Source organism: Prenolepis imparis, unplaced genomic scaffold (assembly GCF_030444845.1).
Source record: "Prenolepis imparis isolate NDT839.2.m4 unplaced genomic scaffold, iyPreImpa1.0 SCAF_2, whole genome shotgun sequence".
NCBI classification, from domain to species: domain Eukaryota; kingdom Metazoa; phylum Arthropoda; class Insecta; order Hymenoptera; family Formicidae; genus Prenolepis; species Prenolepis imparis.
Window position 1 is genome coordinate 5633977 of NW_028141160.1, and position 25119 is coordinate 5659095.

Below are 25119 nucleotides of genomic sequence, written 5' to 3' on the forward strand. Positions count from 1 at the left end.
CGCTGCCTTCCGTTGTAGCCACGCGCTGATTGACAAACTTTAACAATTTATAGCGTAAAAAATAAAGCTCAGATAAAAAAAATGGCTCAGGACTTTTCGATTTAGTTTGTTGTCCTGCCACCTGATGGTGTGCTTCGTATACGTTTGTTTAGTTACACCCTGTATATATATATATATATATATATATATATATATATATAATAACATATTTACATTCTTTAGTAAATTTATTATTATATATTCGTAAATACTTTCTTGCTATGTTATTATACTAATAGTTTTTTTTCATAAATATATTATTATTAATATAAAACAAGGAACCAAATAAGCTATAATAAAAAATAATTTAAAATGAAAATTTAAAAATGTACATATTTGATATCTTAATAGCTCTCATAACAGTGCTATGTGAATACTATATAAGCTATCAATATATATATAGATACATATTCTTTATAAGTATCTCTTTATATCATTTATTAATTTTGATTCATTTTTTTATTTATTTCAACAATTATATCTTTATGAAAGGAATAGTAGGATGATAACGTAATAAGAAAAAAATTAAGTTATTCTTATGAAAAAAATAATAAAATGGTAGCGTAACACACAAAAGAATCATTACTAATATCATTGTATTAATATATACACTTGCTACCATCCTACTATTTCTTTTATAAGTATATAATTATTGATGTAAAATAAGGAAGCGAATAAAAACTAATAATAATACGAGGGTAGTTTGAAAAGTCCGTGCAAAAATGAAAACTACTTAATTTTTCGGGATAAACTTTTTTTATTTTTCAACGTAGTCTCCTTTTAGGCTTATACACTTCGTCCAACGCTGCTCCAGTTTGTTGATCCCTTCCAAATAATAAGATTGGTCCAACTCTGCAAAATAGGTATTCGTTTCCGCAATCACCTCCTCGTTTGAATAAAATCTCTTTCCCCCCAGCCATTTCTTCATATTGGGGAACAAGTAGTAGTCCGAGGGAGCCAAATCTGGAGAATAGGGAGGATGCGGAACGAGTTGGAACCTTAATTCCATCAATTTTGCGGCTACAACTACAGATGAGTGAGCTGGTGCGTTGTCGTGATGGAAAAGGACTTTTTTGTGGGCCAATCGTGGACGTTTTTCTTGCAGCTCGGTTTTCAAACGGTCCAATAACGATGAATAATATGCACCTGTAATAGTTTTGCCCTTTTCCAAATAGTCGATGAGGATTATTCCTTGCGAATCCCAAAAGACAGTCGCCATAACTTTCCCGGCCGAAAGAACGGTCTTCGCCTTCTTTGGTGCAAACTCCCCGCTGGCAACCCATTGTTTGGACTGTTCCTTGGTCTCAAGCGTGTAGTGGTGTTTCGTCCACAGTGACGAAACGACGCTTAAAGTCCTGTGGATTCCGCTAAAACAGCTGCAAACCGTCCTTGGAACATCTCACACGATTTCGTTTGTTGTCAACTGTGAGCAATCGCGGCACCCATCTTGCGGATAGTTTTTTCATGCCCAAATGTTGATGCAAAATATTATGTACCCGTTCACTCGAGATGCCCACAGCACTAGCAATCTCGCGGATCTTCACTCTTCTATCATCCATCATCATATCATGGATTTTATCAATGATTTCTGGAGTAGTGACCTCAATAGGGCGTCTAGAACGTTCAGCGTCACTTGTGCTCATATGGCCACTCCGAAAATTTTGAAACCACTTATAAACTGTTCTAATCGAAGGTGCAGATTCACCATAATGTTTATCAAGCTTCTCCTTAGTCTTCTGAGGCGATTTGCCTTTCATAAAGTAATGTTTTATCAACACACGAAATTCTCTTTCATCCATTTTTTGGAAATCACTCGACTTTCTCGATTCAAACGAACGCCAAACATAGAGAAATAGACCGATCTGGCTGAAACTTGGTGTGTGTTCTTCCAAGAGATGCTACTAACTAAAAAGAACCCCGATACGCACCAGTGGTGCCATCTCTTTGACTTTGCACGGACTTTTCAAACCACCCTCGTAAATAATGTAAAGATAATAATTATTCGCTCTTCCTTATTTTATATCAATAATTATGTACTTATAAAAGAAATAGTAGGGTGGTAGCAAGTATAGCAAGAAAGTAGTTATTATTATGAAAGAAATGGTTTAAAATGGTAACGTAACAAGAAAGTAGTTGCAAATATCAATATATAAATATGCATTCAAGAAAGAAATAGATAGATAAAAGGATCTACATTTTGCAATACATACTTACTAAATACATGTGATATGTAATAATACTACATATTATGTGATATATTATATTTTTTTCATAATAATATAATAATCTATTTTCTTCTTACGCAATCATTTTCTTGTTACGCAATCATCCTATTATTTCTCATAAGAATATAATTGTTAATCTTATGAAAAAATAATTGCGTAACATGAAAATAGATATTATATTATGAAAGAATATAATATATTATAAATATCAAAAGACACATACATGTTACGTGTGTACATATCAAGAGATGTGTATACTACATATAACCCCTCACGCTGTCATCAACATAACCCCTCACGCTGTCAATATCGTGGAGCGCTACTAACGCCATCTGTTGTAAAACGTGAGAGTTGGACATTACCAATACATGCAATCTATTGCATGCGTTGTGTACGTGTGATATACGTGTATGCATGTGTTGTATACGTGTGAATACGTGTAGCACGATACTACTATGTATGCGTGAACGATGATGATGATGACGTTTCTTACAAGAAATTTTTCATATTTAGACTTTGCATTATCATATCTCTGCTTACAAATCACGTAGAGCAGAAACAAAGACACTTTCATTATATAATTCGAACTCAATCTATCGATTGAGACTAGTATAAACTCGATTGCTTCAGCCGTTATTGAGGATTCCAAATTTATAATAGACTCAACTGTCCGATTCGCGTAAAGATACACGGTGCCTCGCTAAAACGGGAGTCGGCTACGCCCTCAACTAGGCGCGAGACACTACCGTGTCTCTTGATACAATTCTACATGGGTTTGCAACTTTCAGCATGAAGAGAGGTCTATAATTATACGATTCTACATGGGTTTGCAACTTCCAGCGTGAAGAGAGGTCTCTATAATTTACTATTCTACATGGGTTTGCAACTTAAATTTTTCACTGGTTCATTATACGATTCTATATAGGTTTGCAACTTAAATTTTCCACTGGTACAAGTTTCTACTTTCACTTGGCGCGCAATTTTTTGTGATATCATTACTTTTATAGTGCGATTCTACATGGGTTTGCAATAGGTACAATTCTACATGGGTTTGCAATGGGTAATTTTTCACACGATTCTACATGGGTTTGCAATGTACAATTCTACATGGGTTTGCAATGAGTAATTTTTCATACGATTCTACATGGGTTTGCAATGGGTAATTTTTCACACGATTCTACATGGGTTTGCAATGGGTAATTTTTTACTACTGGCGTGCCCATACTAGGCGCCTTTTTTTACCTTTTTTTAAAGGTTAGTTTTTATATGGATATCATTCATTTTTGTATATGATAAACATCTTTAAATAAATAAGCAAAGAACCCGCCACCACCCCCGTCATATTTCAAAATACGACGGTCCTCTTTGCTTACTATAGATAAAAACAACTATTTTGTACAACCATTTTTAATTAAAATATTTTTATAGGTTTTTATTTATCAGTTGTTGCAATTTTTTCATATCATTATTTTGATAGATTAATATGTCATTAAAAATATATTTATTCTTTACAATCTATACCTCTAAGTCCATTGATGAATAATCGTTACTGCTTATCTAGTTCATTATTAAATATATAAATAAAGCGAAAAGTGTGTTATATCATTCCATTTTTAGTAGTAAAGGCAAATTATTGACCATTTATGTAAAAAATATTTTTTTGCACTTTACGAATAATGCAGAATATAAAGCGTTGTCATGAAATTGCTAATACATTACGATACATTCTTTTATATAGGACTGATCGAAATACAATATTAAATGATTAAATATTAATCATAAATTTGATATAAAAATCTATTTAGTGAGAATTTTATAACTACTTTATTTTATATCGAATTTGTATTATTTATTAGCTATTTTTTGTAAAAATATTATATAAACATCTTTAGCACCTCTAGGCCACTGCCTCTTTTTAACTTGCGCATCATCAATTTCGATCCAAATATTAGATAGTCCTTCTCTACATATGCTTATATAATGACCTTCATCGGTGCACGAACCATCATAAAGTATAACATTCATCGTCTTGTACAATTGTCCCGCTATTAATACTTTAGTTGTTGGAACAGCACATAAGTTAAATTTGTGTTCTGCTTTTATTAATTTACCATCTTGTGATAAAAATTGTATTAAACGAGTAACAATTATTTCTCTTGTTAATGTTACTTCATTTTTAAATATTTTATCAGTTCCAGTACAATATTCACATGATTCGTTGTGTAAGTGAAACCAATGTGAAAATGTAGCATTTAATAAATCATTAAGATTATAACTTTTTTCCTTTAAATTATCAAGGGAAATTGAAATAGCAATATTATTTTCAACAATAGTTTTTGTATTGCCACATGTTTTGCATCGCTTGGTAGAAGTTACCTGATGTTGTATCAAATTTCTTATGCAATCATATTTTTCGCAAAGCCGTAAGAAAATCATACGCATTTCGTTTTACAATGCTCGAAAAATATTCTCCTAAACATTGCCGTATTGCATATGTATTTAGATTACGCATTCCATTTTCATATCGATGCATTAATAAACGTAAAACATCTGTTTTGTCGCAATTAATCAACTGTTGCCTAATAACATTTAAATGTAATAAACATTGTAATACTGTATTTGCATAACATGAAACTTTGTCTGTATTCTGAAAACCATGTACAACCCAAGCAGTGCTTTGAATTCTTCGATTTGAAGCAATACCTTGAATTTTTTGATCTTGATTTTTGAACAGAAGCGACTACTTTTGGTAACGCCCATAGAACATCTTTCACTTTATGACAGCGTTCTTTCGACACAGCAATCATTTCTGCTTTTGGATTGTGTATCCGTTTTAAACGATTATATTCAATAATAGCTTCATCGTTAGCAATTATTGCTGAAGGATCAAAGTTAATTAAATGTAATCCTTCTAGAGATGTTACTCGCGACAAGGCAACATAAACTTGACCACAACTAAATACAGAGTTGCCAATATCCGTAACAACACTTTGCAAACTTAATCCGTGGCTTTTATGAATAGTGATGCCATAACTTAGAGATAATGGAAATTGTTTTCGTATAACATACGCTCTATCCAATACCTGAAATTTAACCTTTACTCTTTCAATTTCATATTCTAAACCTGATGGTAAAAGAAGTTTAAGCTTTTCTATGTCATCAGTAGACGTTTCTCGTACAATTGAAATTACTTTAGCAATTGTACCGTTTACAAGACCCAAACTAGCATCGATGTTACGTCGAATCATAACTTTTGCTCCAATTTTAATTGTAATTTGTTTTGAAAGCCCAGCTGTTCGAGAGTTATCATCATCGTTATTTGACAATACTTTTAATACTTTCTTTTTTACATATGATATACATTCAATCGTATCTTGAGCAATTAATAATATTTCTTTGGAAACAATGCGACTTAACATTGCATCATTAAGGACATTACACATATTACAAGTTGGCAATAAACAAACAGTGTCCGATGGTAAACTGTTAATAAAATCACATAATTCATTTAATCTAGATTCGAATCAGCTTTGAAATATATTTTTCTACTCTCTAGAATTTTACAATCAGATTTTGTCACTAAACCTATACGAATTCGCGACAATAACTCACGGTAAGAATAATCTCCTTGCTGGCGCATATTGATTGTCAATTCATCATACTCAAATAATGTAATCCATAAATTAACAGCATTTAAAGAACCAAGATATTTAGCAATTTTTTTATCTGATAAATGTATAAAGATAGGATCTTCGTGTACAGGAGGTAATTGAAGCAAGTCTCCGAATAAAAGAATATGCTTTCCACCAAACCAACCGTCGCATCACCAGTGTCAAAAATCTCAGACAATCGAAGATGTATATATATTAAAGTCAAATTAGATATCATTGACACTTCATCAATTACAAAAAGAATAACATCTTTAAGATCTGCTCGTAAAACTTTCAATACATGATCAGATAATTGTTTATACTTAGGAGTTTGACCATGTTCAACGGGTAATTGAAGCAATCTATGAACTGTCAAACCATCTATATTAAATGCTGCTATACCAGTAGGTGCTGCTACAGCAGTATCTTTGTTGAGATTTTGTTTTATCCAGCATTTAATAGTCTTGATTAAGAAACTTTTTCCAGTATCACCTTCTCCGCTAATATAATCGTAATAATGATTTATCAGGCTCTACAACATTGATAACTTTATCAAATACTCGTTTTTGATCCGTATTTAATTTTACTATCATTTTAGATACATCAATTTCTCGAATCGCTCTATCACCAAGATCTTTAAAATCTTGCATTGCTTCACCAGCCTCTATATTCTGAATACCTATCGCATTTTCAGGATCACCCTGAGACTGCTCTTTTTGTAAATCGTCATCTAAGCATTGCTGAACTAACTGTTTTGCAGTTTCAAATGCTTTTTGCAATTCTTCTAATCTTTCATGATATTGCAATGCTTCTATAAGATGCAGTTTTACTTTGTGAAACGATTCGGCATAAGTATCGCATTCATTTTTAAGATCCTCTAATTTTCGCCATGGTTTAAACATAAGCAATAACGCAAAGAAATAATTTTCCGGCTGTGTATTAACATTATATCTATAATGATTAATAAGATATCCGCGCTGCCGCCGTTTAAGATAACAACCATTACCTATTTTATAATATTCAATGAATCTATTTTTCGGTTTGATCTTCGAGATATCGTACCACTGTGCAAATTCATAAAGAGACGTATTTTCTAGTTCGTTTGGTCTATGTGGATAATGATCATCTATCAAAGATTGATAAAATATATCTGTAGATTCAGCATCAAGAGCTTCAATTTCTCTGCGACTTTTTAATTTTCTATATCGTATTTGATTAACATCTAACCATCTGATGGTTGTATTTCGATCAGTTCCATGTAAAGGAATACCTAACAATGTATCAGCAGCTTCGAGAGCTCCACATTCTCTATTATTCGTAAATCGCAAAGCAATATTCCAAAGATGACTCGCTAATGATTTGTTTTTGTTATCCTTACTATCAAGAATAGTCTCAGACAATTTACTTTTTCCCGCTTTATTAATATATTAATATATAATTTAGTAATATATTAATATATAATTTAGTAATATACCAGGTAAGCAGCGATGATTTTTCACCAATAAATTGTATATCCATATTACCTTCCCATGTAGTAAGAAGAACAGGATTATAGTCATTTATATTAACTTCATTATCCGTTCGAGGAAGATCATAAAGTCTACTTTTATGTTTCAATTGTTTTCTACCGGCTATCGAAGTTGCCACATCTCTCATATTCAAAGTTTCAGTAACGGGACGAGGAAATCCAAAACGACATCGACGAATAACTTTACGTCCTACTTTTTTAGAGCGAAGACAATAATCGTTATGTATATGTCGCTGATGAGTATCAACACGACTGTATAATAATGGCGAAATATTTTTATCCGGCATTTTGCAGCTTATATGTTGTAAAATAAATTTGGAGACTTCTTCCATAGTAGATTCACCGAAAATCAATGCATTTTTAATCCAAATTAATAAGTGAAAATGTTGTATACCTCTACCTCTACCTTGATATTCTCGTCGCCAGAAATAGTGCTTTACTTCTCCAATTGGATGATCTTCGGACTTGATAAAGTCAAGCATTGCCCGAAACTTATTATCGAGAAACCTGGATGTTGATACAGGATCTCTAGCAATGAGTATGCTAACGCTTAAAGAAGCGTCATGCCATCCATTTACTTCACGAATATATTCACCTAAATCTTCCCATAACCACTCATTTGGACTTAGTGTTAAAAACCATGTCGCAGGCCCATAATGCTGTGTCATACAATTTAAATCACTCCTCGGTCTACGCCAATATTGCTCCGTATTTTGAAGTGTGGCAAATATTGTACTCAAATTAGATTCCAACAATTCTTTCGACATTGCGTCTAAGTATTCTGCAGCTGTATAACGAAGTCGCAGATTAGTTACATTCATTTTATGAAAAATTCCACGACTTAATTGACGCATATTTGCATCGTTCAATAAATAAAATAAGTATTGTTGATTTAATCTATACTGTGGATGTTTAGATGTCAAACGACATTTAATAAATTCATGATCATGAAGTTTGACCTGTCTAATCTCACGTTGTCCATTAATACCAGAAGAATATAAATCTGGAAAACACATTAAATCTAAATGTTGCTCACGATTATACAAAGGCAAGTCCTGAATTTTTAACATTTGATATAAGGCTGTCGCAGTTTTATTTGCTTTCTTTTCATATAAGGGATAAATAGTATATTGTTCGTAATAGCCATCGTTTTCAACATTAGTAACTTGAGTTAACATTGCTTTCCGTTGGCCTTCTGTATCATTTTTGATCTCTTCTATCGGATCATTTAATAATTTAGTCTTATCATCAGCCACTTCTGCATTATCTTCTGTCTCTTCCATTTGGAATTCAGAATTTTTTAATTTTGGTAAACGTAAATCATTGTGATTATTTGGCAATATAATATGAGAGTATAAAGTATTGTTGCGCTTTAACCACGTTAAAGCGTCAAATACTTTTTCCCATCAACTACCTCTTCCCAAATAATCTTTGATTTTGTCGGGATACCTCTAACTAATATATATAATTCATGATTAATATTTATTGGATCAGTATTAGAACATAATTTATTCAATGTCTCCTGTAACGGCAGTGGTAAATGAAATGTTCTACCTTTAACTTTTGGTACCATTTGTCTTTGAGGCAACTTTTTATTCATAACAGTTCCCATTTTGAGGACAGTTTGAAACGCTTTAGCTCTCTGTATAAGAATTTTTTCGAATGTATTAAGAGATGATATTACTTCAGGCACCTGATTTGTAAAGAGATTATTTAAGACGCAGTATGCAGGCATTAAGCCCTTACGAAATTTGTTTACACAATAATTACATATATATTGCGCATCAACTTTTTGTTGTTGTACATACGTCATTAAATCTCTCCAAATTTGTGTCTGAAGACTACTGACTTTAGAAACATTTTTTTTATAACACAATCACTCGCACGATACGCAAACATGTCGTGGTGTGTCCATAGAGCGTTTAGTCAACGCTTTAAATGCTTTACGATTTAAAAATAATATCATCGTTACTCAAAATTATATCAGTCCGTTGCTGTCTGTGCATATCTACTTTTTCCTGTGCAGAAGTCACAATTTCATTCAAAGTGTTTGTATCACCATGATTTAATGCATCATCTAGATTTTCCATATTTCGATAAAAAACTGTAAGTTGGTAAATTAAACGCTTCATATATTTTACTTTTGGAAAATGAGGCGATAATAATTGAACTGGAAGAAACATTCCTTTGCAAAGTGTTAAATCAATATAACAGCTACGCATATGACCCAATTTCTCATTTGAAGTTTTCATAGTACATTTATGAATACTTTGCATCAGTTTTGGTACATTCTTTAAAGTACATGTATTTACGGTTTGGAGAAACTTCTGATAACGATCAATTAAAAGCGGATCGTTAATTTTACAGCTTGCAGTATTACACATCAGTTTTGGTTCATTCTTTAAAGAACATGTATTTACGGTTTTAAGAAACTTCTGAGAACGGTCAATTAAAAGCGGGTCGTTAATTTTACAGTTTGAAGTATTACACGACCAAGATTTTTTAGCTCGTTCTGTTATTAATGGTAATATGTTTACTACTTTTCCTTCTACATTCACTACCAAAGGTTCTAATGGATTTACATCATGATGATATGTAGACTCGATGAAATAATTTTCAGATGAAGCTGTATGTCTAGATTCGCCACATAGCGCAGTTAATTTGTCTTCAATTGTAGAACAATCTGCGATAAGAGTTAAATACACTTCTAATTTCTTTTTAATCGAACTTAACATTTTGTATATATTGCGAATATAATTTTTTCTAATACACATGCATCAACGTACAATTTTTTCGGCTTTTAATCGTTTCTCAATATGACCCTTAATATTGATTTTTTCAATAATATTTGTTATAAATATTTCTGACGAATTACGAAGTTTTATGATGTTTTTCGACCAGAATTGTTCATACTTTTTAGTAATTTTTTTGACAATATTGCAAGTTTTTATTTTAAATGTAGATTTTATCTTAATTTTGTTCTGTTTTTTGTCTGATAATATCGCTTATTATAAAGCCATTTGTGATTAGGATCCAATCTTTTTTGTCTATCTCGTTCATGCTCAAAGTTTTTCGAATAACGCATACGCTTTTGTGCGCGTTTATTTTCTAAATCTTGTTCATATCGATATCGATCTTTAATGCGTTCATCTTCTAAATTCCGTTGATATCGATTACGCTTTTTAGTGCGTTTATTTTCTAAATTTTGTTCATATCGATCACACTGTTTAGCGCGATTATCTTTTAAATTTCGCCTACATCGATCGCGTTGTTTAGCGCGATTGTCTTTTAAATTTTGTTTATAACGATCGCGTCGTTTAGCGCATCTATCTTCAAAGCTCTGTTTATACAGATCGTGCTGTTCAATGCAATTATTTTCGGAATCTTGCTCATATGAATCATGTTTTTTAGCCTGATTATTTTCTAAATCTTGTGTATAGCGTGCACGTTTATTTACGCAGTGATTTTCCAAATCATGCTGCTTAGTTTCTTCATAAATATCATTGTTTGTTTTCATGAAATTCTTTGACGCATTTTCCATTAATTGTAATTGATTATTACTTAATTCTTTTTTAGATTGGTCAATATGACGTTGCTTTTCTAAACGATTCAAACTTTGTTGTTCCGTCTCACATCGACGTATAGTACGTATACGGTCTGCTTCAGTCTCTCTTGCTTTTATTACTACTAATGGAAGCACCTTTTGAGAAGCATATTGTGGATCTTGTGGAAAATGCTCAATAACATTAGATTCAAAAATCTTAATTAAATGCAAACGCATTAAACTATGATCATATTTTATTTTTTCGGGTTTAATATTGAATAACAATGAAATTGCAAAGGCTATTGCAAAAACCCCGCAATCGCTACCGTTTGGTTGGTATTGTACAGTAGGAAATTTGACAGGATTTTTTTCAAAGTTATATGTTGGAAATAATCTTTTCAAGAATTGTTCATGATGTTTAGGCAATTTTTTATTGTTTAATGAATCATAAATAAATATATTTTTTGTATCGTAATAACTACACACCCAATGTCCATCTGATGAACCTGACGAACTATGTAATATTTGTATATGTTTTTTATCAATTGGCATAGGCTGAATAGTATCAGGAAGTTGTAATCGCCATGTTTCGACAGGTCTATAATTTGAACAATTTTGCAATAAATAGTCAAAATATTCCATATGTATATCGGTTAACCATTCACCTCGAATGATTATATCTTTATCCCTAGGTGATAAAATTCTATGTTTTTTTATCTTTACAGACATTTTTTATATATATTCGATGAAAATATATTACAAAAAATACAATTTTTTTTGTAAATATGTAATAATAATTAATTGGCGCACAGCAGCCACTGTATGGGCGCACAGCAGCCACTTTTTGTAGGCGCACAGCAGCCTTGTATGGGCGCACAGCAGCCACTTTTTGTAGGCGCACAGCAGCCTTGTATGGGCGCACAGCAGCCACTTTTTGTAAGCGCACAGCAGCTTTGTATGGGCGCACAGCAGCCACCTTTTGTAGGCGCAAAACAGCCTTGTATCGGCGCACAACAGCTGTTTATTGCAGGCACAACAGTTCTATATTGGCGCACAACAGCCTTATATCTTCTTTTTTTGGTCTTATTTTTTCTTAAATTTTTCTTCTTTTCTTGATCTTTTCTTGATTTTCTTTTCTTCTTTTCTTGAATCTTCTTAAACGTTGCTTAAATAAAAATTTAATTATTATAAAGTAAAGCCTACGGCACACGGTACGATTTTTCATACTGGATCTGATAAGATTTAGTAACATACTAAAAATGCACCAATCAGAATGCAGCATTTCTAATATCTTACTAAATCTTATCAAATCCAGTACAAAAAATCGTACTGTGTGCCGTAGGCTTAAAACACTTCACAAAAATAATAATAGCTGTATAATAAAAACATAACTTCTTTATACATACAAATACATAGATAACAAATTTATTATGTTTTATTTCTAAACTTAATTTTATATAACAACCCAGCAAACATTATATAAATGTTATATACATGTAAGTAAATATAACATTATATAAATGTTATATACATGTAAGTAAATATAACATTATATAAATGTTATATACATGTAAATAAAAAGCATGTTACATATAACGTATATGTTAGTTGTAATTTCCCATTCATAGATGTAACATTTTCAATATAACATATATTATATTGTAATTATATTGTCATTATATCCCAGATAGCACACTGACTTATTGATGCATCAATGTGCTATTTGATATACCTATAATAACAATATAACTACACTATATGTTATATTGAAAATGTTACATCTATGAGTGGAAAATTACAACTAACATATTTAGGTAAAACCACAAATACATAGTAAAATAAAATTCAAATATATGACTTGCATTTCTGTTATTTATAATAAATGTTCAAACTTTTATCTTGGACTCGACGATACAACTGAATCCTGTGTCAAATGTTTCACTACTCCTTTTAGTATCTCTAATGAAATATTTTCAAGTGCTGCAGTGATTCGAGCAATCATATATGTATTATCACAAGTTGTTAAAGATTCAGACTCTACAATGTTCTTAACATTTCCTTATAAAAAGTAATCTAAAGAAATAAAATTGAGTGACTAAGGTGACTATGCTACAAGCTCTTTATCTCCAAGCTAATCCGAGCTAATAAATTATATTTATAGAGTTATAAATTACATTTATATTTATTATATAATACATATAATTGTGAATATATTTATTTATAGAATTATAAAGTACATTTGTATATTATATAATACATATGATTGCGAATATATTTATTATTTATAGAGTCATAAAGTACATTTGTATTTATTATATAATACATATGATTGCGAATCATTGCAACACTTGAAAATATTTCATTAGAAGTACTAAAAAGAGCAATGGATCATTTGATACAAAGAATTCATCTGTATCATCGAGTCCAAGACCTACTCAATTCCTCCATTTATAAAATAAATATTTTTCCATTATATAATGTCCTCCTTTATACTAAATGTGTCGACAAATTATTTATTCATATTTCTTCAAATTTTGCTAACAATGTCACTTTATACGTTTCACCCTGTATATATTTATATTATATTATTTGTATTATTTATTTATTTTTATTATTTTTATTAACTAGCTTATAAGAAGTATTACATACATACAAAACTACGCACAAAGATAATATATTATAATATATATAAAATTTCGGTTTGTTACTTTACTGGGAAATTTAGTACAGAATCTGTTAATTTTAATTATATTTAATAATGGAATTATATCATAAAAATTAAATACACTAAATTGGAATAAATAATATGATAAAATTTATTGCTAATTGTTCTCTTTCTTTTTTAGTGACTCTATTTTCATGACCACCACTCTGTGTGTGTGTGCGTGTGTGCGTGCGTGCGTGCGTGCGTGCGTGCGTGCGTGCGTGTGTGTGTGTGTGTGTGTGTGTGTGTGTGTGTGTGTGTGTGTGTGTGTGTGTGTGTGTGTGTGTGTGTGTGTGTGATTACCTGAACAATTTCTGATTTTTCTCTTATTATAATTTATCTTATTCTTTATTATCCTTGCATATATAGTTTTTGTATGTTGCTAATTTTTCATTAATACTTCTAAATGTACTGATAAAAATCTCTCTCTCTCTCTCTTTCTCTTTGTAAGAATTTTTATTCTTAAAATTCAACTATTTACTATTCCTTGAGAAAATATATGTAGAAGTAAAAAATATATCTGTAAATTTTTTTCTACAATTTTCTTGTTCTTTGTCTTTTCTTCTTTTCTTCTACACACTACACACGTCTTTCTTTTTATACCCCACACTTCTTTTTGGTTAAGTATATCGAAGTGATAATAAAATATTTCTCCTGCCAATATTGACATACAGAGCTCAAGCGGCATCTCTATGGATTACGGTTATCGACCACCGACTTAACTTCAGCGGTACCAAAGATGCCAGATTTGCGACGCGAGCAACAAACTCACACAAACAAAACCGTGTATATAGGCTCATGCAGACAGAACGCGTCAAGCAGCAAGCAGGAACCAATAGCGAGGCTAGATTTTTATGCCATTGTTGATGCGTCACCAAATAGTACCTCGCTCATTGGTTTGCTGCTCGCTGCTTGACGCGTTCTGTCTGCATGAGCCTTTAGGCCGATATTACATTTGTCGTACAACAAACTTTTTAAGTGCATTGATTGGCTGAAATATAGAAAATTTCTCAAGTCTCTATTTTGTAGCCAATCAATGCACTTAAAAAGTTTGTCGTACGACAAATGTAATATCAGCCTTAAGGCCATTGCACGTACAAAAATTTTAGTCGTAATCGTAAGGCCGTAAGCAAATCGTCTTATATAGAGAAGAATTATCATAACGTAATAAGAATGCTTGACTGTGATTGGACGATTTGCTTACGGCCTTGCGATTACGACTAAAATTTGTGTACGTGCAATGGCCTTTAAAGCCTAGTCTACAATAGAGTCGTAAGGTCGTAAACGTAAGAAATTGACCAATTACAGTCGATTATTCTCCTCGAATTCAACTATGATTGGTCAATTTCTTACGTTTACGACCTTACGACTCTATTGTAGACTAGGCTTAAGAGTCATCTACAATGGAGTTGTAAAGCCGTAAGTCGTAAGAAATTGACAAATCACAATTAATTATTTTTGAAATAATCGACTGTGGTAGGTCAATTTCTTATGACTTACGGCTTTACGACTCCATTGTAGATGGCCCTTTATATGTGAACTTTGATTGGCAGCTAGCTTCACATATACACGGTTTTGTTTGTGTGCGTTGTTGTTTGCGTCGGAAATCTGGCATCTTTAGTGGTACTATTGCTTAGAACGAACGAACGTGCAACAAATAATAGATGTCAAAAAAAATGCAAAAAGTAGAAGAGAAAAAGAAAGAAGAAAAACGAAAATCACAAAATGTAAGTACATATTTATTATATTCCATACTCCCAACAAACACAAACTATAACAGTAACATCAATATTACAATTTCCCACTCAATAATGCCACAAATATACCATGCCTTATACGATTGTTGAGTAGGAAATTGTAACATTGATGTTATACTGTTATTATTGTATTCTTGAGTTATAATTGAGAGAGAGAGAGAGAGAGAGAGAGAGAGAGAGAGAGAGAGAGAGAGAGAGAGAGAGAGAGAGAGAGAGAGAGCAATTAATTAAGTTTTTAGGATGCATTCTCTGAAGATGTCGACGAGATGGCAATACTCCGAGCGGAAGTGTATAATTTACACAAACAATTGGCAGAAGTGATATCAGCATCTAAGAAGACTACCTCTACATCCAAAGAAACTGTCTCCACATCCAAGGAGACTGCCTCCACATCCCAGGGAACTGCCTCCACATCCCAGGGAACTGCCTCCACATCTGCAGAGAAGACTGCTACTAATAAAGAAAATAGATCGCCAAACAAAATGAAGGAATCGGAAGAAGATTTGCAATGTAAGTACATAAATAATATGAGCGGCGTTCATAAAGTTTGTGCCTTTGCTTATAAGAAAAAGAATGAAGTGGTAATAACTTAAAACTGTACACATTTATTAGTATTTTTTTTTTTATACATATAAACATTCTGCAGGGTTACATTTTTTCCAGCAATGCAAGATTTGTCAGGTACAATCATTGTAGAAATTGATACAGTCTTTTAAACAAAAACTAATAAAATTTTAACATTTTAAAAGACAATATGTCAATTTTTATAATAATTGTATCTGACATATCTTGCATCGTTGGCAAAAATGTGTAACTCTGCAAGATTTACATTATAAGTCAAGGTATACAAACTTTATGAACGCTCCTTATATGAATTATTAATTTTCAAAATAATAAGTCTATTTTGTTCAAGAATATTAATATTAGATTTTTTATTTTTTTCCAGATCAAAAACGAGCCCGGTGGACACGGGCAGGAAGAACACGTGGCCGTGGAGCGCGTGGCCGTGGAGCGCGTGGTCGTGGAGCGCGTGGCCGTGGACACGGCAACATTTTTATTAATTATTATTAACTTTTAATATATTAATTCTTATGTGATTGTTTCTTTTTTTTTATATATATACTAAGGTTGCTCAGAAAATAATGCTCCACATTTTATTCTTACAAATATTCAATGAACAGGTTTATTTACACACCTATTATATGGATAGGTATATGGAATGGCACACATTTTATATGGATGTTTCCTCTTTACATACCATCAACTTCTATAATCTTATGTCAGCACAAGGCTATAAAAGTTGATTGATAAAACCTGTTAAACTTTCTGAAAATATATGGAGCATTACTTTTTGAGCAACCTTATGCTTATTAAGTGTTTTGATATCTGAGTAGGAACGATTACAATTTTTAAATTGACAAATGTATTCGATAGAGTTAAAATTTTCGTGATCCTCAAATTGCATATGTGGTTTTAAATATTTTTTAGAAAAGACATTAGAACAAAATTGACACTTTATCATTATTAAGGATGTATATACTGACATTTAAAAATATAAATGATATTAAACATATATAAGTAACTTATATAAATTTTTAAAATAAAGCAATATATTATTAAGATTTTTTAAACTTACTCACTGAATACAGCTAGTTCTTGTAAATCGTGCCAAGTAGTATCCACAGAAACAAAATTTCGACTATATTTTGCGTTATTAATATCATATACATGATATTGTAAAAAATACCACACTATTTCAGAATCAACTGGATATTTTGCATCCAGCGCAAAGAATACTTGGAAGCACAAGTTTACTGCATTTATTAAACTCGTTGCTTCGTATTTAATGTTGTTTACTACAACATAAAAAGCCGTCAAATTTATAATCGAACCAATCGCAACTACCATTGGCTGCAGTGTTAACCCAAAAGCTTCAAGCTTCTCTTTTCGTTTTTCTAATTTAGGTTCCAATTCTGCTATACTCTAAAGAAAATAAGATAATATTAAGATTATTTTTTATAAATAATAAAATTTCATAAAAAATATATTAAAATTTGCTTACAGGAATGCGACAAATAAAACTTTCAGCAATTTCTATTTTAGAAAGCTTCCACTTTTTTTTGTTACCTGTTTTCACATTATTCGGTGGAAATAAATAAGGTAATATAAGAAGACTTAATGTTTCGAGGGGTATATCTGAAATTAAAATGTATTAATTTTAATAATAATGTTCAGAAATATTATTATGTATAAAAGAAGTATATTTAAAATAAATTTGAAATAAATTAAAAAATATAAATAACAATTATAAAAAGACTAGTAAAATAAATATAAAATGTTATTGCAAATTCAAATACTTAGCTGCAGAATAATTATTGTGTATAACAGAAAAATATATAATATATAAATAAAATAAATATATATGTATATACCATTACGTAGTTCACACAATGATGAGCAAACTTCTTTCTTTACAGCGAGATCTAATATATATGGAGCAATTCGGGACCACTTATTTGAAAAAATATGCGCATCTATGGCTGTTTCTAACTCAAAATCTATTTTTAATTGCAATAATTGACAATAAAAATATTGTTAAATTAGATAATAGCTTAAAAAATATAATTTTAATAAATTATAAAACATTTTTATGAATAATTACCAATATAGCACCAATAGAAGTTTTTAAAATGGGATATTCTTCATAATAGGCATTAATCGAATCCCTCTATTCCTTGTTTTAATGTTTCTTTCCAAAGATTTTCGAGATTTGGATCATCCGGTTGAATTGCACGCAATTTGAGTAATGCTTCTTGACAATCAGTATTTTCAATGTTTTCGTCCTCATTTCTCTTGTTTAATATATTTTTTAAGATTATTGTACTTATCCCAAAGTTTACCGTTAGCAAGACGTCTAAAATTTGTATTTGATGGTACATAGTACGTCGATATATTTTCATATCTAAAAATGCTAACTATTGCTGCAGACCACTCTTGAAACTGTTCAGAAGTTATTCTATAATATTAAAATAAAATGTAATAAAGAAATAAGAGAAAACACTATATAAAAATTTTCTAAATACAAAAATTTACAACATACTTTTTAGAATTGCAAAGAAGTCTATCAACAATCAAATGACAGAGTTTATTGCGGTCTGACGAAGTCAATCGTGTTTGTTCCAATATTTTTTTACCACAGCTTGATTCAGAGAGTAATTCTTTTAAAGCAAGACTCTAGAAGAGAAACATAAAATAGATATTATTAAAATTAACTTTTTCATATTTACGTTTAATATGTTTGCATTACATAATTGAAAAATTAGAGTTGACTATAGATTTTATAGATATAAACCAATCAATGTATACACACATTTTAATTCATTTTATTAAGATTTTCAATATGTCTTGTGTTAAAAAAAGAATGCTATATAATTTGTATCTTACAATTCAGTTTTTAAATTTCATACATATAAGTAATAAAAAAATTATCATTTTTATATTAATAGTCATCAAAAGCATATAAACATGAAAAGAAAGAATGTTGCAAAATTCATATAAAAATGTATACCTTTCCATGATCTTGAATTGAGTTCATCGAAGAACTCACTATACTGCATGCATCCTCAGATTCACTTTTGCACAATTTATTTGATGAGCTTTCCTAAATCACACACAAATAATCATAAATAAATATTTTAATAAATAAAGAAATAAAAACCAAAATTTATAATATATAATAAATAATATATGTTAAAGATTGCTTAATTCAATTTAATTTAAAATGTAAAAAAATTAATATAGTATTTCAAAAGATTTCGAAACAAATATATAAGAAACATTAATCATAAAAATTATACCAAAAAATTTTATTTAATTTTATAATGTATAAAAAATCGATATATTAATTTGTAAACAATTTTAATTGATTCAATATAAGAAATGCAAATATAAAAAGTCTAACAAATATGAAATATGATATAAAAATTATCTTACCAAAACTAAATTTTCATTTTCACGCAGTAATTGTTTTCGATTTTGAAGAAAACAAAAACGTTTTCCGATTACAGGTATTAATTCTTTTATCATAGATTCAGGCATATATAGGAATGCTTCCTCATCAATTTGCTCATCTAAATAATGAAAAATGCGACATAATTATCATGTCTTATATTATTAAAATAAAATAATTACCTTTAAATTCCTCAATATATTCATGAAGACCCCACGCTTCTAACTTCTCTTCAATAAAGTTGTTTGACATCGTACTTGTAGAGATATTTAATCTATAAAAATATGTAACGTAAATTATTCAACGCTATATTTTTTTAGACAACATGCATGTCCAAAAAGGCTAATCTACAATGTGCTGTTTGTTTTCTGTTGCTTGGTTTTTATCTCTTGCTTTCTGGCTTTGTTATACCGTTTTTCTTGTCCTTTCTAAAGTTCGTTAATGACGAACTCTAGAAGGGACAAGAAACATGTGACGAATAACACGATTGTTGAAAAACAGCACGAAAAAGCCATAAAGGAAGAGGTAAAAAATAAGCAACAGAAAGCAAAGAGCACATAGATTAGCTTAAAGACATTCAGAGGACATTTCGAAGACGTATCCAGATAGCAACACAAATGCACTCTGAACTCATATTGTACTCATATTTCTTACAAACATGATGACAAAAATAGACACAGATGCAGGCTCATATGCTACTCAAAACGCAGACATGTTGTGATATCTTTAAAATTTTGCAAAAGGATGACATCATGAGTACATAAATGATGTTCAAATTAATATTGCATATTATATGTTATATAAAGTTTAGAAAATTACAACATTGTATGTTTGTATTTATTGCAGTGCTATGAGTTCACGAAAATAATATAATATTTTTGACACATATTAGCTATTCAAATTAGGATTATTTATAAAATTCAACAAATATCATTGATAAAAAATTTTATTTATTACATATATATTTGGTTATTACAAAATAGTTATCACATATATATGTATATTTTATATACATATTATTTTTATTGTTACAAACGTAAAAATTTTAATTCTTACAAATTATCGCATATTCTTTTTTCAAAGAAATAATAATTTTAACAAATTGCACATTTTTTTATAAAATATAAAATAAATCATATTCATATACAATAAAATATATATTATATAGGATTTAACTTATTGCTCCACATCTTTTGAAATCTATTACGGTTCTTGGATGAATTTACTCACGAGGTGAAAATTACAAAAGTGAGAGATTCACTAGATTATCTACGATTTCATTTGTCGAAATCTAATGAATCTCCTCACTTTTGTAATTTTCACCTTGTGAACAAACTCACCCAAGAACCGTAATAGAGGCTCTTATCGCCTAAAAATATCTTTGGGATATATCTTATTCCTAATGTCTTGTGAATACGCATATGCTATGTGGGGCACATTCTTTTTTATAGAAAAATAATATATTATTTATATATATATAATATATATATATTATACACACACAGAATGTGCACAAAAAATGTTGCGGAAAAAAAGAAATTGCATTTCTATAAAAAAAAAAAGCTGTTCTGAGATAGTCCGCACCGTTAAGGCTCCTGGCTTCTCACCGACCATGTTGGAATTATGACGTCAGAGGCGAGAAAACACGCTAAAAATTCTTAGATGCCATTTCAAAATAAAAAGATATTCCGGTTTCAATGAAACTGCACTTCAGATGGCTTTAGCACACTCTTTATACCTCGAAAACTATCTTTTTCTCTCTTTATAATCAAACAGCTGTAAAATGACTGTAAAATATGAAGCCCAATGCGTCTAGTCTTTGCATGCGCAGTCATTCCACATGACAAAGTCTGATATATCACGATTATTTTACAGTTGTTGATTGACTGTCAAGGGAAAGAATAATTTTCGAGGTATTTTAAAAGTGTGCTAAAACCATCTGAAATATAGTGTTTCATCGAAATATCCTTTCATTTAAAAATGGCATCTAAGAATTTTCAGCGTGTGCTTTCTCTCCTCTGACGTCACAATCTAACATGGTCGCGAGGACCCAGAAATCTTAATAAAAACTTAGATAGAAATTAAAATTTAAAAGGGATAACATTTTTAATAAATGTGCATATCTTGAATACTCTCATTACATCAATCACTTTCATGGGACGCATTAGGATCTTCCGTTTCAGGAATATCATCAGTATTGAACTGAACGTTGAAAATAGTATCCTCAGAAGACATTTCTTCCTCATTTTCTTCTGAAAGTGCCGCTGTACTTTTATTTTTCAAATACTGTCGTTGCTTTGCCGCACGAAAAACTTCCATTATTTCTAATTTAAATTCCGCTCTAGTTTCGGGCCCTTTAAAATTTGGACACGTTTTAGCTGCATCTATAAAATACAAATATTTATACATTATTGATATTTCAAGAATTAAAGTATTTACATTTTAATATATATAGCGCATATCACACATATAGTTTTCAAAAAACAAATACGTACAAAAATACACTTTTGCCATCTGTGTATTATAAAATGACAACGATTCTTTTGTTCGACCCCAGTAAGTAAATTTACATATTAGCTCATCTGTCATTGTTTCTTTTTGGAAATGACTGAGAGCTTCTCTTAACTTTATGCCACCAACAAATTTAAGATATGTTAGCTGTAACAAATTTTCATAAAATTTTTAAATTATAATTATATACGGGTGGCTTATTTTAATTTATCGATTCAGATATCTTTTCTTCTATGCTTTTTATAAAAAAATGTTCTGACAAAAAAGTAGTAGAGTTCAAGAGGAACATTATATCACGATCTTGAATTATTTTTGAGTGGCGTTTCTCAAAGTCACACAAAATTTACTCGATTTTTTAAAAATGAAACTACTCAAAATGTTTTATGTAAATAAATTTCTTGTAATATTCTGCATAAAAAGTTATAAGTTATAAGGATAAAATAGCCATATAAATAAATAAATTATTATCTAATTATTATCTAGTAAAACCATATCGTCAGCATACGCAAGCGACCAAATCCTATCATTACCTAAAGCTACCCCTCCTATTCCCTACAAGATATCCCTTTTGATTTTTTTTATTTTGTAATTTTTTATATACCAAAATGTCAGATTGAGAGGTAAAATATCTTGTAAACTACGTTCAATTTTTGGTTATTTTATCTTTATAATTTTTTATGCAGAATACAAGGAATCAATTTATATAAAATTATTATATATATTAGGGTAATTTTATTTTAAAAAAGTTAACTTTAAAATGACCTTGAAAGACGCCATACGAGGCCAATTGAGGATCAATAGATAGTTCTCCTTGCAATCTTACAACTTTTGTTAAAAAGTTTCTTGTAAAAAGTATAGGAAAAAGATATTTGAGTGGATAAATTAAAATAAGTCACCTCCCTCGTATATATTTTTTGCAAAGAATATTAATATCATATAGACCAAGCATATATCTTTGTACAGCACCATGTAAAGCTATATGTTGACAGTTTACTGTGAAAGCTATATTTTTGAAAGCTTTTTAAATATTGTTTTAGTTGTATCTTATATATTTCATCAATATATCAATTCTAAGATAGCATTTAATTATATAGTATTGGCTGCGTTCAGCAGAGAAAGTTGCTTTACAATTATTGTATAGCAACTTTCTCTGCTGAACGCAACCAATTATCTAATAGGACAATTGATTGCTAATAGAGTGACATCTTTCTGCTCTAAGATAAATGACTAGTCTTAAAGAACAACTATCTTTCTTAATTTTATAAACTATTAATTTCAGCTTTATTTATTTGAATGCTTGATCCATTATGATATTTATTATAATATATGTCGTTGGATTAAAAGGATATTATAAATACCAATTCTTGCAGACGATCTGTATCAGTTTCTAGTTCCTTAAATTCTTCTACCGTTTTCAATGGAAAGCCATCTGGTCTTTTATATAAATTGTTTTGCATCGATGATATATGCTGCCCTTTTAAAGTTTTTATGTCAGATAACATTTTAGAATTTTGTTCCATCAGTTGCCTGTAACGTAGAAAATATATAATTGTACGTACATGTAATAAAATAAAAATAATACATAATACATGATTACTATAAACTTTTCACAGACATAAGATTTTTTATTGGTATAATACCATAAATAAATTTCAATAACATTTTATTTAAAAGCATGTTTGACATAAGAATTTTGAATAAACTTATATAGTCAACATTTTCAAATTATAATAAATTGAAAGAAATATAAGAAACTAATATTATTAGCATACCTCAAAAGTTTAAGAATTTCGCGTAGGTTCGCGACATCTTTCTCCAATCCATTGATACTTTCAGATGGCTCAACCGTTTTATTATTTTGACTTGATAATTTAGAATTGTTAGTATTACAAGACATACTCGAATCTCCTCCACTATATTTTTTTGATAATGAATGACTTGTATCATGTTCGATTGATCGTTTTAAGTTCTTATCATTAAATGACATATTTGAACCTGGTCTATTACAATTTTTTGATGATGAATCAGTTTTATCATATTCGACTGATTGCTTTAAATTCTGATCATTACATGACATATTTGAATCTGATCCACTATAATTTTTTGATGATGAATCAGTTTTATCATATTCGATTGATCGCTGTGAATTCTGATCGTTAAATGATGTATTTGAATCTACTTCAGTTAGATTTCTTGTCAATGCATGAGTGGCATCATATTTAATCGATTGTTTTGAATAATGATTATTGTGTAACAGATTAGTATCATCCATGCTAATACTACGAGGTAAAACGTTACTTGCGTGGGGTGTTTTTGATGTAATACGTTTTGATGTATACACTTTGTTTGATGAAGTGATATCTCTTAAGATATTTGGTTGTGATGCACATGACTGAAGATCGTTCAACTCATCATGCATATTTATAGATTTGCGTTTTAAAATCCTTTTTTTCGTTTTCAATTTTTCATCAGATGAAGTTGTAAGCAATTTCTTGGGTTTTATTATATGTCTTCCTTTTGAAGTCACTTTCAATTCTTTTATTTTACTGTTATGCTTCTTTATACGACTGTTTTCATTACCTTTAACGTTGGACATTATACTAAACAGGAAAAAGAGAAATACAATTATTTTTCATATTACACTTTATCGAACATTAATATTTTTGTAAATAAAATTTTATAAAAATGTTAATGTTAGATAAATAATAATGAACAATATTAATCTAGTAATTTTTATATTTAATTATAGATAATTATGAATACATTATATACATTATATATACATTTGTTCAAATCTCAACAAAACAGTATTATATCTACTCGTATATCTTTGATATGTCTGAAAACATTGTAGTTACTACCCATGTATTTTGAATAATATTTTCTTCTTCACCAATAATTCTAGACCATTTTGGAATTCTAAAACATTTAGTATAAACATCCGATAAAGCAATAATAAATCGTTCAGATAAATTATAACATTCAAACACTCCCATTAATTTTGATTCAATTACATAATTATAGAAATTGTTAATTTCCTTAAATTTTTTCACAATAAAATAATAATTTGTTGAGATTTGAACAATATTTTCTATAATACATATAATACCATTTTTTAAAATACAACAGTTGTCACGTTTATTACAATCATA

General features: G+C 30.0%; 1 protein-coding gene and 1 pseudogene across 1 annotated transcript; both read right to left on the minus strand.

The window, feature by feature from the left end:
• Positions 1-4109: 4109 nt before the first annotated feature.
• On the minus strand, positions 4110-9994 carry LOC145949073 (uncharacterized; annotated as a pseudogene).
• An 11604-nt stretch (positions 9995-21598) lies between these two features.
• Positions 21599-23935, minus strand: LOC145932886 (uncharacterized). Its single transcript, XM_083032112.1, has 4 exons — positions 23740-23935; positions 23326-23494; positions 21952-22114; positions 21599-21840 (listed from the first exon to the last, which is right to left on the minus strand). Exons 1-4 carry the CDS (start codon positions 23862-23864, stop codon positions 21599-21601), a joined length of 699 nt encoding a protein of 232 aa, XP_082888238.1. The 5' UTR covers positions 23865-23935.
• Positions 23936-25119: the final 1184 nt, after the last annotated feature.

Excerpts from the sequence above, each read along its gene's own strand:
- LOC145932886 (XM_083032112.1), bottom strand. The coding sequence starts at position 23,864 with ATGTCTTGTAATACTAACAATTCTAAATTATCAAGTCAAAATAATAAA. Across the intron at positions 23,495-23,739 it reads GAAATTCTTAAACTTTTGAG|GCAACTGATGGAACAAAATT; the intron begins GTATGCTAATAA and ends TCTACGTTACAG. Across the intron at positions 21,841-21,951 it reads GATGGCAAAAGTGTATTTTT|ATGCAGCTAAAACGTGTCCA; the intron begins GTACGTATTTGT and ends TGTATTTTATAG.